Genomic DNA, 13,592 nt, shown 5'->3' with positions numbered 1-13,592 from the left:
TTTGGTAAATCCAGAGCATCTCCCCTACACCACAGTTCTAAAGCATTTTTTCATTTTGCTTGGGAGGGAAGAATGGAGTAGAAATTACCACTGCCTTATTCCCACACCACACAATGTGTAGATGGCCTCATGTGCCTAGAGTTTCTTTGCTTATACTTTCTCATGTACAGCTGATTGGTCCCCTTATTTGGAGAGCTAATATTTACTGAAAGTGTTAAATATCTTAAAGAGCTATCTCAACTCGCAAATGCGACCTACTTTCTCTTCAGGAAAATTTAATAAGCCTATTTGTAATACTTCTTAGGAATCTAGGCTAGAAGCAGTGTCATTTTAAGGGTTCGTCCAATATCACAATCTGATATAGGTAGAACTATAAATGTTGGCGAAATCGGATTACTCAGTCTAGACTTTCTGATTTAGTAGGTGATTGTATGAAGGATTTGATAGACAGAATATTTCTGTCTACTGGAAATGTGTCAATGCATCCCAGTTTGGGCAGTAGAATGGGGAGGATCTTTCTATCCACTGAAATGAGTTCCTATGTCCCTGTGCAGTCCGTGTAGATCTCACTATGAGTATAGCCATATTATCTTTTTCATTAGTGATTTACAAAATTATAAGGTAATAGAAGTATAATTCAGCATAGCACCATTCTCACCACCAGAGTTATGAATCCCCATCCCCCTCTGGTGGAAGGTGTAATAGTTCTCCCAAGGTCACAGATAGAGGTTGACTATATATATATATCACCAGTTTTTATTCACCTTCATAGCCCTCCCTTCATTTCTTTTCCCATTACTATTACTACTTCTGAGTGTCCTTCCTTTTTCCTTTTCTCTCTCAGATAAGTGAAATAGTGCCTGAATTCCTTTGTTGGTTTCCTGATTCTCTTCCCTTTTGGTGATAGTATTAAAACAAAGATTCCTGGCAACAAACATTTCTGGTCTTGATGGAAATGAGGTTCAGAGCCCCCTGGTCATCTTCCCTGCCTGGCTAGCTTTGCAGGAGAGAGAGACCAGGAACTCATGGCAGAGCAGGAACACAAATCTTAATTCATGTGGGTGCTCCAGAGTCAGGTGTGAGTACAGTGGATTAGGCCACGTGGACCTCAATGGCCACCTCCTGCTTTCAATGCCAGCCCTTCTCCAGGTCAGGACGTGGAAGAGAAAGAGAGTGAAACCAGGAACAGGAGTGGGCTTTATAGGGTAAAACTGGAAGTGGCAAGTTGGGAACAGTGATTGTTGGGAAAGGGGGTGGAATAAAGAAAGAGTAGGAAGGTAGAAAGCTTCCGTAGCAATTGTTGCTAGGGTTTTAACTGGTAGGATTAATGTACCCTGCAGGCAGGGCAGATCTCAAGGTAGAAAGAAGATAGATCAAAGGTTATGTAAATAGGCCATAGTATCAGCAGTGGAATGTGTGGGGGGAGCAAGGGGCTGGCTTAATGTCCAACATCTCCCTCTTTCTTTTTATCTAATGGCCATAATATCAGGAATGTGGGGCACATTGTGAGGCAGGGAGTCTGATAGGATGAGGTACACCTTTGGGGGTACTACTGTCCCTCCTTGCTCAACCTCTCAGTAGAGAGAGACTAACAGGATTGACACACTCTTCAGTTTTAAGCCCTGCCAAGTTCAACTACACCCTCACAATTTCCCAACATCTCCCTCTTATTATTTACCTAATGGCCATAGTTAAATAGGTCAATGTCTGTAAAAGACTATTTCTATCAGGGGGATAGCAGTGTAGGGGCTAACAGAAACCTTTTGGGCAGAAACTTGAATGATATCATGCAGGCTTTTTTGAAAGGACTGGAATAAGACAGAGAATGACAAGTAAGAGTAGCAAGGGACAGTGTGAGACTTAAGAGAGGCCTCGTAGGCAGAGAGGGGCTGCCTGATAGGTAGAAGGGGGCACTAGCTGATCAGCAGAGGAGTGGGGGGCCTGATAGGTTGAGGGGCAAGAGGGGTGATCTGGCGTTGCAAAGTCCCAAGAAAACTGGCTGCAAAGTCCCAAGACAACTGGATGCAAAGTCCATGGACTGCTACAGTCAGTCCTCAAGAAGTCTAGCAGTTTAAAGGGAGTGTCCAAAGGTGTACCAGCAAGTCTAATAGAAGCATCAATCCAATGCCAACAAACAGGAGAAGATATGCCGCACATATATCTCGATGGGGGAGGACAGGAACTGGAAATTTGATTCTCTGTAGAGAGTGAGCTGGAACCGCCAAAACGTGACAGGTGAAGCAGAAGCAAGAAGTGCAGACAGCAATGGGTGAGAGAAATGCAGTAAGAAAGTTCTGTCCTTTGGAGTCTGTGAATCAGGTTCTCCAGATTGTGCCAGGTCACATCATTGGTTTCAGTGGAGGGGGGGCCTGCTGTAGTCATGCCATGTTGTGGGCGATGTCAGAAGACAGGGGTCCAAATAGATTTCGGGGGATTCCTGTGAAAGAAACACAAACAAATCTGCTTCCCATGGTTAGCAGGGCATCTCGTTAGAATTTTTATAGATATTAAAAGAGGTTTAATGTAGTTATTGCCTTAGACAACTGAATATTGGGGGATGTATTCCCCCTTTTTTCTTTACTTAATTGGGCCAAGGCCTTTGGTGGGCCTTCTCAACAACCGTTTGTCTTTGGGGGGTGTAAAGGATGTCTGTGGTATGGGTGATGTTATAAAGGGAAAAAGTCTTTAAATTGTTGGCTGACAAAGGCAGGCCTATAGTGGCAAAATAAGATACACCAGTTAAGTATATATGGATAAAGGGCAGATTTAACAGCCTCTGGACAAATAGTACTATTGGCCATGCCCTGGGGCAGTACCACCCACTCAAACCTAGTCCTGTCCAGGTCTTCCCACACAAGTGAATCTCGTGTGAGGAAATCTTGTGTCAATTCTCCCACGTCATGTAGACGTGGTCCTGGAAGGAGTTCTCAACTCTGGGGAACCTCTGCTTGCCTTAAAATTATTTTGTCTGCTCCTGTATCATACACTTAAAAGGAATTTTACCAATCCTTACTGTCATAGTAGGGTAACCCCTTTCTAAAACGGGTGGACCACAAAATCTCAGGCTCTGAACCTGTGCTGTTAGCTTGCTCCAGCCAGCTATTTTTATGCTGGGAGTTCCCACATGCTGCGTGCTCCTCCTCCCACTCACCCTCTGCTATTGTTATATGGCGTGATGGGCAGAGTGATGGGTTGGGTCCCAGGCTGGGCTCTTGTTTATGGAAGAAAGGCGAGGCACTGAGCAGGCAACCTGCTTGACTTCCTCTTGAAGGTGGGGCTGAGAGATGCCCCACAGCTAGTTTAAATCCCTGTTTAAATCTAAATTCGGCAGGGTTGTGCCATTTTTATAAAACTTAGACCAACAATCTTTCCTAAAATGAAAACCTTTCTGGCATCTAGGACAAGGTGTTCGGGACCTCTGGTTCCCTGACTGGAAGCAGGGTCACAGTTCATTTTTGGAACATTGGTTATGCCAATGCCCTTGGCAACCACACTGAAAGCAAGTACCATTTTGCTTATCTAGGGCAGCTGCAAAGGCCTGCATCATAATGGTTGCCTGATAAGAGCTTCATTCAATCTCCTGTGTCGCTATAATCCAGGTGTCTTGGTGTTCATTTTTAAGACTGAGGCATGCCTAATGGAAGTCAAGAAGCATGCCACCCCAGACAATAGAATGCAGGAGGAGAAAACAGGCATCAGGAATATGACTCTTTCTCTACAAACCTGATTGAACCCTGGTAATGAATTTAGCTAGGGATTCATTAGGTTCTTGGCCAAGGGGGAGAATGGGAGCTAAGGCCACTCCCATGGGTGGTGTTAACCACTCCCATGCTTATAATGCACAGAGGCATACCTGATCAAAATAGCCAGGGGGAAAATTCCTGTCTGCTTGCTGAAGTCATGTCTCCCAGCATCCCACCCCAGAAAAGGCCTCAAAATCCCAGGTTGGCTGGTTCTGACTGTTCCTGCGGGATTGCTGCAGGCATTCGTCCCTGAAAAATGCTTCCCATTGAAGGAAGAGCAGGCCTGGGAGTGTAGTGTGCGCGATGTCCCTCCAGTCTTAGGGGGGTATTAAGGTCTGAAGAAGGCCTTGTAAAATGGATCTGGTCCATAGAGCATGAACTCTATCCTCCTTAATTGCCTGACAAAATTCTTTAAGATCTGTGGAAGAATATGGGTACCACACTTGAGGTCTCTGTCTATTGGGGTTAATGTTTACCGGGAATGTGTGGACTTTCTCCAGAGGAAAATCTCTGTCACAAAGCTGGCAAAGATATTCTATTTCCAATAGTGGTGTGGTGGTGGGGGAAGGTGCTGCAGCAGCAGCGCCAGCAGCCAGACATGTGTCTGCCAAAACAGGAGCCTCTGGGCAAAATGTAGAGGGCTTATGGTGGGTCAGGATTGGGGCAGGCTTTGCTTTCTCTAGAAAGTATGTATGGTGCTGGGTAAGCAGAATGACCATCTCCTTTAACTCTTGGATTGCAGCCTCAAGGTCCCTTAGCCTTTTGGGAGGGGGCCCTGCATATCTCCTGAAAGATGCAACCATGGTCAAGAGGATCCAAGGTGTGGCCCCAAGCAAAATGTGCCAGAGATAGAAAACTTGTCTCATGAAAAAAGAGTAGAGGTTTTGGGAAACCTCTTCATAAGGAGGAAGGTTGCCCATGGCGGAGGGGGTCTCAGAAAAATAAGAAGAGGGAGAAAAGGAACCGGAGTGCCTTTGTTAAACAGGAGATTGCAGAGAGCCAAGCAGCTGTATACTTATCTGGGAGCTGAGCGGTGTAGGTCCCATGTTAGTGCACCAAAATGCTGGGCTAGCTTCATGGGAGAGAGAGACCAGGAACTCGTGGCAGAGTGGAATGCAAATCTTTATTCATGTGGATGCCCCAGAGTCGAGTGTGAGTGCAACGGATTAGACCACATGGACCACAATGGCTGCCTCCCACTTTGCACGCCAGCCCTTCTCAGGTCAGGACGTGGAAGAGAGAGAGAGAGTGAAACCAGGAACAGAAGTGGGCTTTATAAAACTGGAAGTGGAAAGTTGGGAACGTAGATGGCTGCGAAACGGGGTGGAGAAAAGAAAGAGCGGGAAGGTAGAAAGCTTCCATAGCAATGGTTGCTAGGGTTTTAACTGGTGTGATTAATGTACCCTGCAGGCAGGGCAAGTCTCGAGGTAGAAAGAAGATAGATCAAAGGTTATGTAAATAGGCCATAGTGTCAGCAATGGAGCAGGGTGGGAGGAGTAGGGGTCTGCCTTAATGTCCAACACTTCCCCCTAACACTTCCTTTCTCTGGAAGTATAGACCAAAGGATAAAAATCTCTTTGGGTGAAGAATAAAGGAGTTCTGGCTTCTTTAATTGCTTTTCTACTGAACATAGACATTGGCAGTTCAAACCATACCCCCCCCCCAGCCTATCTATGTCTTTCCCTAGTAGGGTAGAGCTCTGGAGGTGAGGAGTTCCAAGACACATTGGCAAGGTTATCAAGGTCAGGATGGAATAATAGGAGCATCTGCAACTTGGTGAATAAAAGGCAGTAATATACAAGTAGAAGTGCTCAGCATGGCAGTGCATCATTGAGCACACATATTACAGTGTACAAATACCCAGGTTTGAGCCCCCAGTGCTCACCTACAGGAGGAAAACTTCATGAATTGTGAAGCCATGTTGCAGGTGCCTCCCTGACTCTCCCTATCTTCCCCTTCCCTCTCAAGTTTTGCTTGTTTCTATCCAGTAAGTAAAAATAATTATAAAAATGTTTAAAAGGTATGAGTAGAACAAAATGTTTAATAAGCAGTAACCAAAGTATAGGAATAGAGCAAATGAGAATAGGGGCCTTGATGTGAAAAGAAACTCAAATGTCTAAAATATGATCCTAGGGATGCAAGACTTTAGTAATTTTTGCTTGATCCTAGTAGCTGACATGGAGGTAGACTAGAAATATTGTCTAGGAGGATGGTTTCAGAATAGAAAATAAAAATTGAATGGCTCCCAAACTTGAAAAAACACATAAATACAATTAACTGTTTACCACATTGATCTGATCTGGGGGCCATGTATATTTATATTTAATATAGTAGACTGTGTAACTTCTGAGTCCTTGTCAGTCTGAGCTCACAGTCCGTGGTCACAGCTGGGAACATTCTTGAATATATATATTATAAGACCAGTCTTTTTCAAGTGGAAGAGTAAGATGACCTCGCCTCCTTTCAGAGAGTGGGGCAGTCTTTACCATTGCTAGTTTATAGTGAGGGAGGGTGAGGTCCTAGAGAGTCCCAGAAAAGGTTTATGATGAGATTACTGATGGAAGTGACTAGTGATGGTAAAGAGATCCACTAGAGGATAAAGCCTATAATATCTATAAAGCCTATAGTATCAGCATATTCTTTTCAAGGTGAATCAGTGCCAGGAGCTCATGGGAGAGTTCATCCCATATTCTTGGCACACTTTGAAGTCTACCACTGTGTACCATTCTGAGGTTGATCATCATAATTACTTTCTGTAATTATTAGCATGAGTCATTTAGCTTTGTGGATATCCCCATCACTAATTGTTTTAAAGAAAATCATATATATATGTATACATATGGCATTACTCCATATATAAATATTTCTTCTTATTTATCCTACATATTACTTTATTTTGGAAATAATGGTTTATAGGGAAGCTGTTGACACATAGATAAAACCTCTCACCTCCCCCTGTTAGATGTCTACACACCACTCCCACCACGCACCCAAGTTTTTCCCCCATTGATTTATTTTGTATCCATAAATATTTCACATTCTCTGAAAGTCAGGACAGGTTGCTAGTTCCTAAGAATATTTTCTGCCCTTTACATTGTCTTTCCAATCCCTTAATACTATGCTATTTTTTTTTATGCCACAGCATTTTTCATTCGGGCATTTATTTTGCCCATTTCATTATCTGTCTCTGTGTTTAATTACATACATCAAAGGCCTTGAGAGCAGTGTGTATGCCTGTTATTTTCTCATTAAACACAGAGCACTGTGCTTTCGGTACATGCCATTTGCTTAGGATAAAGAGAAAAGTGATACCAGTTTCCACTGTCTTAGCTCTGTTTGTGAAAGACCAAGCATAAGTAAAGTTATAGATGGATGGACATGTCCATTGACATTTCTCCATGTCATTTTCTTTTAGATAAAAAAGCAACCTCTGTGGATGATAGTACCATAATGTGTCCAGGAGTAAAGATAGAGAAGCCAGACCAGTAAGTGCCCTCTTTGGTATCAGGTAGGTAGTGGTTGCACCCACGGAATGTTCAGGTATGGGACGCTACCTGTACTGGGGAAGCATGTGGCTGTCACTGGGAAGTCTCAGAGCATCCTCCCTATAGACACTTGTTGCTGGCTCTCTGATGCATTCAGCCTCTGCTTAGGACAGGATGATGTACCCTAGGGGTGGTAACTTTGCACAGGTATCCTTCCAAATCTAAACAAGCATGCTCTATAAATACAGAAGTCAGAATGGTGACATCAAGCAGTCTTCTAAGTCACTATATCATGGCTATTGACACATCCATCTCCATACAGGTCCTCACTGCAGACACTGACCTCATAAAACCTGAGGTTAGCTCTCTTCACCCACACTGTCTATTCTTCAGTAGCCCCACATGTCTGATATAAGACTTATGCAATGAGATTGATTGTGGGCCACATATAGTTTCACACAAGTGTGAAACTTGTGCCCATCTGTGCGAATCTAAGCCATGTGCTCTTTCTATGCTTCAGGCAAGTCTTTGTTCAAATAAGCCTGGACAATGGTGCCAGCTTCATTGACAACAATGCTAACATCACTAGCAAGGACTGTGCAGTTCCTCAGGTGAGTATACAACATCCCTCCAGGTTTTTCAAAGGCCCACAAAGGGAGGCAAGAGAGGAAATTGCTGGACTCTGGAAAATCTAGCCAATAATTTGTACAGACAGGTACATCAGAAAACAAGTTACAGCCAGTGTGGGTTCCTACTCTTTCATTAAGAAGAAGCTGTCACTCTCAAAATGGGAAGCACCCCAATAATTCTTCTATAAGAAACTCTGGAGTTCAAAATAGCCTTGGAGTACTTATACTTCCTCTCTCTGTAAGCAGAGTCTGTAAAGGCACTAAGAAGAGAGCAAAACAGTGTTCAGAAATGGTGATGAACTTTCACTCAGGATGGTTCCTCCTTACCACCTTCCTGTGTCTCTGTCTAGTAGTGGGAAGCTTGGGGCTCCATCTGGATTATAATTGGATCCAGTGGAAGAGGTAGGAGACTATAGGATAAGGAGGTAACCAGATTCCATAAACTCTGGGTCACCTCCATGTGAAGATTCAGATATGAGGAATGTAGTGGATGGGCTGTGCCCTGCAATAAGTTGGCACATGGTCTAAAGCTTTGGTTTCTACATACTGTTATAACTCTAAATCCTTTCGTAACTATCACAGCCTCTGCATTCAGGGAATGCCAACTGTAACTTTTCAGACATCCTCAAATTTCTTCCTACCTCTGCCTTTTTTCTTTGCTTTACTGTTGTTCTTTTTATATATATATATATATATATATATATATATATATATATATATATATATATATTCCCTTTTGTTGCCCTTGTCTTATTGTCATAGTTATTATTGTGGTTGTTATTGATGTTGTCATTGTAGGATAGAGAGAAATGGAAAGAGAAAGGGAAGAGAGAGGGGGGAGAGAAAGACAGACACCTGCAGACCTGCTTCACTGCCTATGAAGTGACTCCCCTGCAGGTGGGGAGCCGGGGGCTTGAACTGGGATCCTCATGCCAGTCCTTGCACCTTGCGCAACATGTGCTTAACCGGCTGTGCTACCACCCAATTCCCTCTATTGTTCTTTTCTCTCTACTTCTGCAGGGAATTTTTCTCCTCTTCTTGTGGGCAAGTGGTCAGAACTGTGGGAGGGGCACCCTAGGAATGAAGGTGATTCCCCAGGAGCATCACACCATCTGGGCACTTTGGGCCAGGGAAGAGTGACATGGGTGACATTTGGCTGGAGAAGAGTGCTAAAATATAGCATCCTTGTGTTCAATAATGGCTTGGGAGAGTCCCCCCAGTTCTCAAACCCTCCCATATATAGCTGACTGCACACTCTCTCAGATCAGTAATAATAAGACTTGCATATCTGTCCCTCAGGAGCTCCACCCATGTTCAGTCTGCCCATTCATAGGAATGTAGGAAAAGCACCCAGCAGCACAGTCACGTCACCATCAGCACTGGAGTTGCCTCTCTCTCTCCTCAGCCACTCTGTGACCAGGGCACTGGCTCTATCTCCCTCCATTTATTCACTTCTCTGTGGCAAAATATGGCAAAGAAGAACCTGCTCCAAGTTTCTGCGCCAGCACATAGAGCACCTGTTTTTGGTTTTGAGCTAGATCAACACAACATTCCACACCCATAAATCCCACTATAGGAACCTGACCTTTCTTCTTTTTAAAAATTTATTATTGTTGTTGTTGTTGTTATTTGCCTCCAGGGTCATCGCTGGGACTTGGTGCCTGAACTACAAATCCATTGCTCCTAGAGGCTATTTTTTCCCTTTTGTTGCCCTGTTGTTTACCGTTGTTATTATTGCTGTTGTTATTGCTGTCGTTGTTATTGGATAGGACAGAGAGAAATCGAGAGAGGAGGGGAAGACAGAGGGGAGGGAGAGAAAGACAGAGACACCTGCAGGCCTGCTTCACCATCTGTGAAGCGACCCCCCTGCAGGTGGGGAGCCGGGGTTTCAAACTAGGATTCTTACGCCCAGTCCTTGCACTTCGTGCCATGTGCACTTAACCTGTTGCACCACTCATTGCCCAACCCTTGACCTGACCTGACCTTTCTAAGATCTTTATGAACTATCTCTAAACCTCACAACAGCTGTTTATATTCTGCAACCAATGTACAAATCAGAATCTGAAATACCATACAGGTCAGAATCTGAAATACCTTCTTCCGAGGTTGCAAAGCTAAGGAGCAGGGAGGCAGTCTGTGGATGGCGAGTCTATGGTCATGCTTTTGCACCCCCACATCTTACTAGACTCATCATCCTCTCCCTTGAGGACATCTGTGTATCTAGATTTTTGTGTCTCACAAAACTCTAGTACTGTCATGCAAGGGATGCAGAGAGAAATGTATTTGTTTTCCAGGAAGAAATCTGAACTTCCTAAACAGAGTATAGATCAAGTTGGGAATCTGTATCCCAGCCTCCACAGTGACTATGAATATGGGACCCAACCTCTTTGACCATCTACTTCCTTCTTTGGGTCTGCAACTGAGAGAGGACAGATATGGGCAGTGAGGAGGGTTTTGTGTGGTAGATGCCCAAAGAGAAACTGACACCAGGTTGTTGGTTGATTATGTTCTCTGCAGTATGACTTTCCAGAATCACGATCCTCCGTTGGGCTACAGGATGCAACAGACCGGTCTCAAGTGAATGACTCATCCACTTCAGATTCAGATTCATCTAACTCACATAAGGAAAATATCCCTCTCTATGTGGCTATAGGCGTAGCAGCTCTCTTTTTCATATTATTTCTCATCTTTTGCTTGAGAAAATGTTGCAAAAAGGTGAGTGTGGCTGTTTAACTTCTGTAGCCCAGATATTTGCCAGGCCTGTGATGATATTTATCTGTATCCACATTCAGTCATCACATCAGCAAGTGCAGATGCAAAAGCTGTCCTCCCGCCCCATTCCAGAACATAGAAATGAGTTGTTAGAAAAGTCATGATGTATTTTTCATGTTTTTCTACGCATAAATGTGTCATGACTTTTCTGGCAACCTAATATTTAAACTCTTTGGAGTCTCCTGCCTCCTTCCTGCACAGAGAGGTGTCCTATGTGTGGCTCTGGTCCCTGCAGAGAAGTAGTCACAGACTCTTGACCAGGGCAGTCTCATAGAAGTAAGGTTCCTGTAGCCTCAAATAGATGAGAGAGCAGGTATGGGGGGTTATTGTATTAATAGACAGTAAGAGGAGGTACTGGTTCCTCAAAGGAAGAATAACATGGGTCTGGAAGGATTTGTAACCTCTGGATATCTGTGATTGAAAATCCAACATGATTCTTCTGGGACCCTTTACCTCTCCATTATCAGGCACTACTATGTACCAGAGTGTAATGGCCCATGCTGGGGACACAGGAACAGAAAGAATCAACCACCATCAACCTAAAGAATCAGTTGTCTGTGTAGTCTATTATTTGTCCCTGGAGAGCCTGTGGGTAAAAAAAAAAAAATGCCAACTTTCTGAGGTGTAGCTAGTGCTATGAAAAAAGTAGACTAATAGCAAAGGATATAGACTGATCCAGGGAGGGGAGAGAGGGAGAACAGAGACACTGTATGTCTAGGGTTCTAAGGACACACACAGGAAACTAGATGGGTAAAGAAGAGAGTAAGGAATCAAAGAAGAAGTCCAGCACAGGAATAAGCAGGTGATTGAAGGTGCCTATTATCTGTTGAAAACAGAAGCCTGAATCTCCAGAACATGCACCCTGCTGGCCAAATCCCACAGTCAGTGAACACCTAGACAACACCCAAAGTCTGTCTGGGGCTACTACTATCTGCATAGAGCAGCCCAAGCACTGAGCACTGTCACAGCTATGTTTATGTCTCTCTTACATTCTAGACCGTCAAGGAGGCAGTGCCGATACCGGTGAGTCGTTTTGCTTTTACTGGTAACAGCATATCTGTTGTGCACACTGACCTTCACAAAGAGGCTCATGATGGGTGGGCTAGTCCATTCCCTTCCCCCACCTGCTCCTCTTCCTGAACAGAAGGAGCTGAAAGAAAGAAGAGTGGTACAGGAGGGTATTGTCATAAGAAGTTTAGAGAGTAACAAAATATCACCCAGACAACACTTTCCATGCTCTCAGCATGTCCTGCCTGGCCCAGGATAGTTGTCACTAAAAGCAACTTGGAGTGGTCTGTGTCATGATAGCTCTGATCAGTACTGAGATGACTGGGGCTTTTCATTTTGTCAGCTCTCAAAGAACTGTTAATATGATGGTCCTACCAGTTCCTCAGATGAGATTACAGAAAAAGAGTCTCAGGTTTCAGAATCCAGGTCATCCTGTTGGGATTTCTTTGCCTTTTTTATCTCCTTAGATAGTGACAGCCAGAATTAGAGAGGGAAGAGGGTGATAGGGAGGGAGAGAGAGATATCTGCAACACCGCTTCACCACTTACAAAGCTTTCCCCCTACAGGTGGGAAACAGAGACTTGAACCCAGGTCCTTGTAATTTGTAACTAACATATGCACTCAACCAGGTGTGCCACCACCTGGTCCCACCTGCTGACATCTAAAGGGTCACAGTTTTTTTTTTCTTGGGGGGGTGTTAACTCTTGGCAAGTCAGGGGCTTGGGTTGAGAGGACATTTGTGAAGTGCAGGGCTGTGGTGCAGGGAGGGAGTCTTACCTGGCCTGGAGCTGTGAGGGAGGCCCTGGCCAGATGAGCACAGGTATCAAGGGTCAGGCAGCAGGTTGTGATTCACTGAGGAGGGAGCATGAACCAGGTCCCACAAGAATTGGTACAGCTAGGCTATACTGCCCCAATGCAGTGAGGCTTGGGCCTAGAATCTGGTCAGAAACAGGACACTCTGTACTAGATTGGCCCCTGAGTCCGTGGTCCAGGGAGGTTAGATCTGCCTGAGTCAGGCCTGACCTGCTAATGTTTACACACCTCTGACATCCCCCCTTTACTTTGCACACCACCAAGACTTGGCTTCTCCAAAAGACATCTTCAGGGAACTCAGGAGACAGAATAAGGCTTGTTTTCTTTTTGAACAAGATCTGTAACTGGGAAATGTTATGCATGTACAAACTATTGTATTTACTGTTGAATGTAAAACATTAATTCCCCAATAAAGAAATTTTAAAAAATCTGTAATTGTAAAAAGGAATCTACTTGTTTTTAGCATGAAGGCCTCTCTCTCTCTCTCTCTCTTTCTCTCTCTCTCTCAGTCCCCTCTCTTTCTCTGTGCTGGGTCCTACTATTTTGTTCTTGAATGCTCCCTACAAGTATTTTCTGAGTATACAGTACTGGGCAGGTGCTGAGATGCATGTCAGCTGTCTGTACCCTGGAGCTGCCAGACAGGAAAGCAGACAAGAGATTTCTCATCCTAGGTGCCGTGTGTACAGAGACCCATAGTGGTTGTCCCTTGTTGTGGGTGCCGAAATGACAGGATAAAACAAATGGAGGTAAGAAAGGCCCTTATATAAACAGTATGGGCCCCCTCCCCAAATACAGGATTAAAAGAGACACAGGCAGTTCATACAGCTTAGATCTAGAGTCCAGAAGGCATAATTCTGGTGGAGATATGCTGTGAGTACTGGTATTAAGTCCCTGAGGTCCAGCACCTGGTGGTCCATATTGGGCAAACAAATTTCTGGATGTTGATACTGACTGACAACCACCCCATCTTTGCTTCTCCCAGAGGTCTTCATCAGGCCCAGACATATTTTTGGTTTCACTGGACAAAAGTTATATGAGGTTATATTATTCAAAAAAATAGACAATCACAAATAAAAATTATGAGTCAAGTTCTTTCTTACATTAAACTACTTGGGAATACTGTTGGCACATACTGACCCTGT

General features: G+C 44.2%; 1 protein-coding gene and 1 long non-coding RNA gene across 7 annotated transcripts in view; one reads left to right on the top strand and one right to left on the bottom strand.

Moving 5' to 3' along the window:
• Positions 1-13,592, bottom strand: part of LOC132538606 (uncharacterized) — a 484,521-nt gene that overhangs the window by 365,084 nt on the left and 105,845 nt on the right. The gene's annotated exons all lie outside the window — the stretch shown is intronic.
• The window catches only part of LOC132538581 (anthrax toxin receptor-like), a 36,658-nt gene that overhangs the window by 21,427 nt on the left and 1,639 nt on the right, over positions 1-13,592 (top strand). For all 6 annotated transcript variants that reach the window (XM_060191105.1, XM_060191122.1, XM_060191112.1 and 3 more), the window contains 5 exons: positions 7,159-7,228; positions 7,749-7,839; positions 10,375-10,572; positions 11,626-11,652; positions 13,122-13,196. In XM_060191105.1, coding sequence (XP_060047088.1) covers positions 7,159-7,228; positions 7,749-7,839; positions 10,375-10,572; positions 11,626-11,652; positions 13,122-13,196 — 461 coding nt within the window. The remainder of the gene's footprint in view (positions 1-7,158; positions 7,229-7,748; positions 7,840-10,374; positions 10,573-11,625; positions 11,653-13,121; positions 13,197-13,592) is intronic.

The sequence above is a fragment of the Erinaceus europaeus genome, chromosome 1, assembly GCF_950295315.1.
Source record: "Erinaceus europaeus chromosome 1, mEriEur2.1, whole genome shotgun sequence".
Taxonomy (NCBI): domain Eukaryota; kingdom Metazoa; phylum Chordata; class Mammalia; order Eulipotyphla; family Erinaceidae; genus Erinaceus; species Erinaceus europaeus.
Note: the sequence above shows the minus strand (reverse complement) of the source record. Positions and strands in the feature narration are given on the sequence as shown.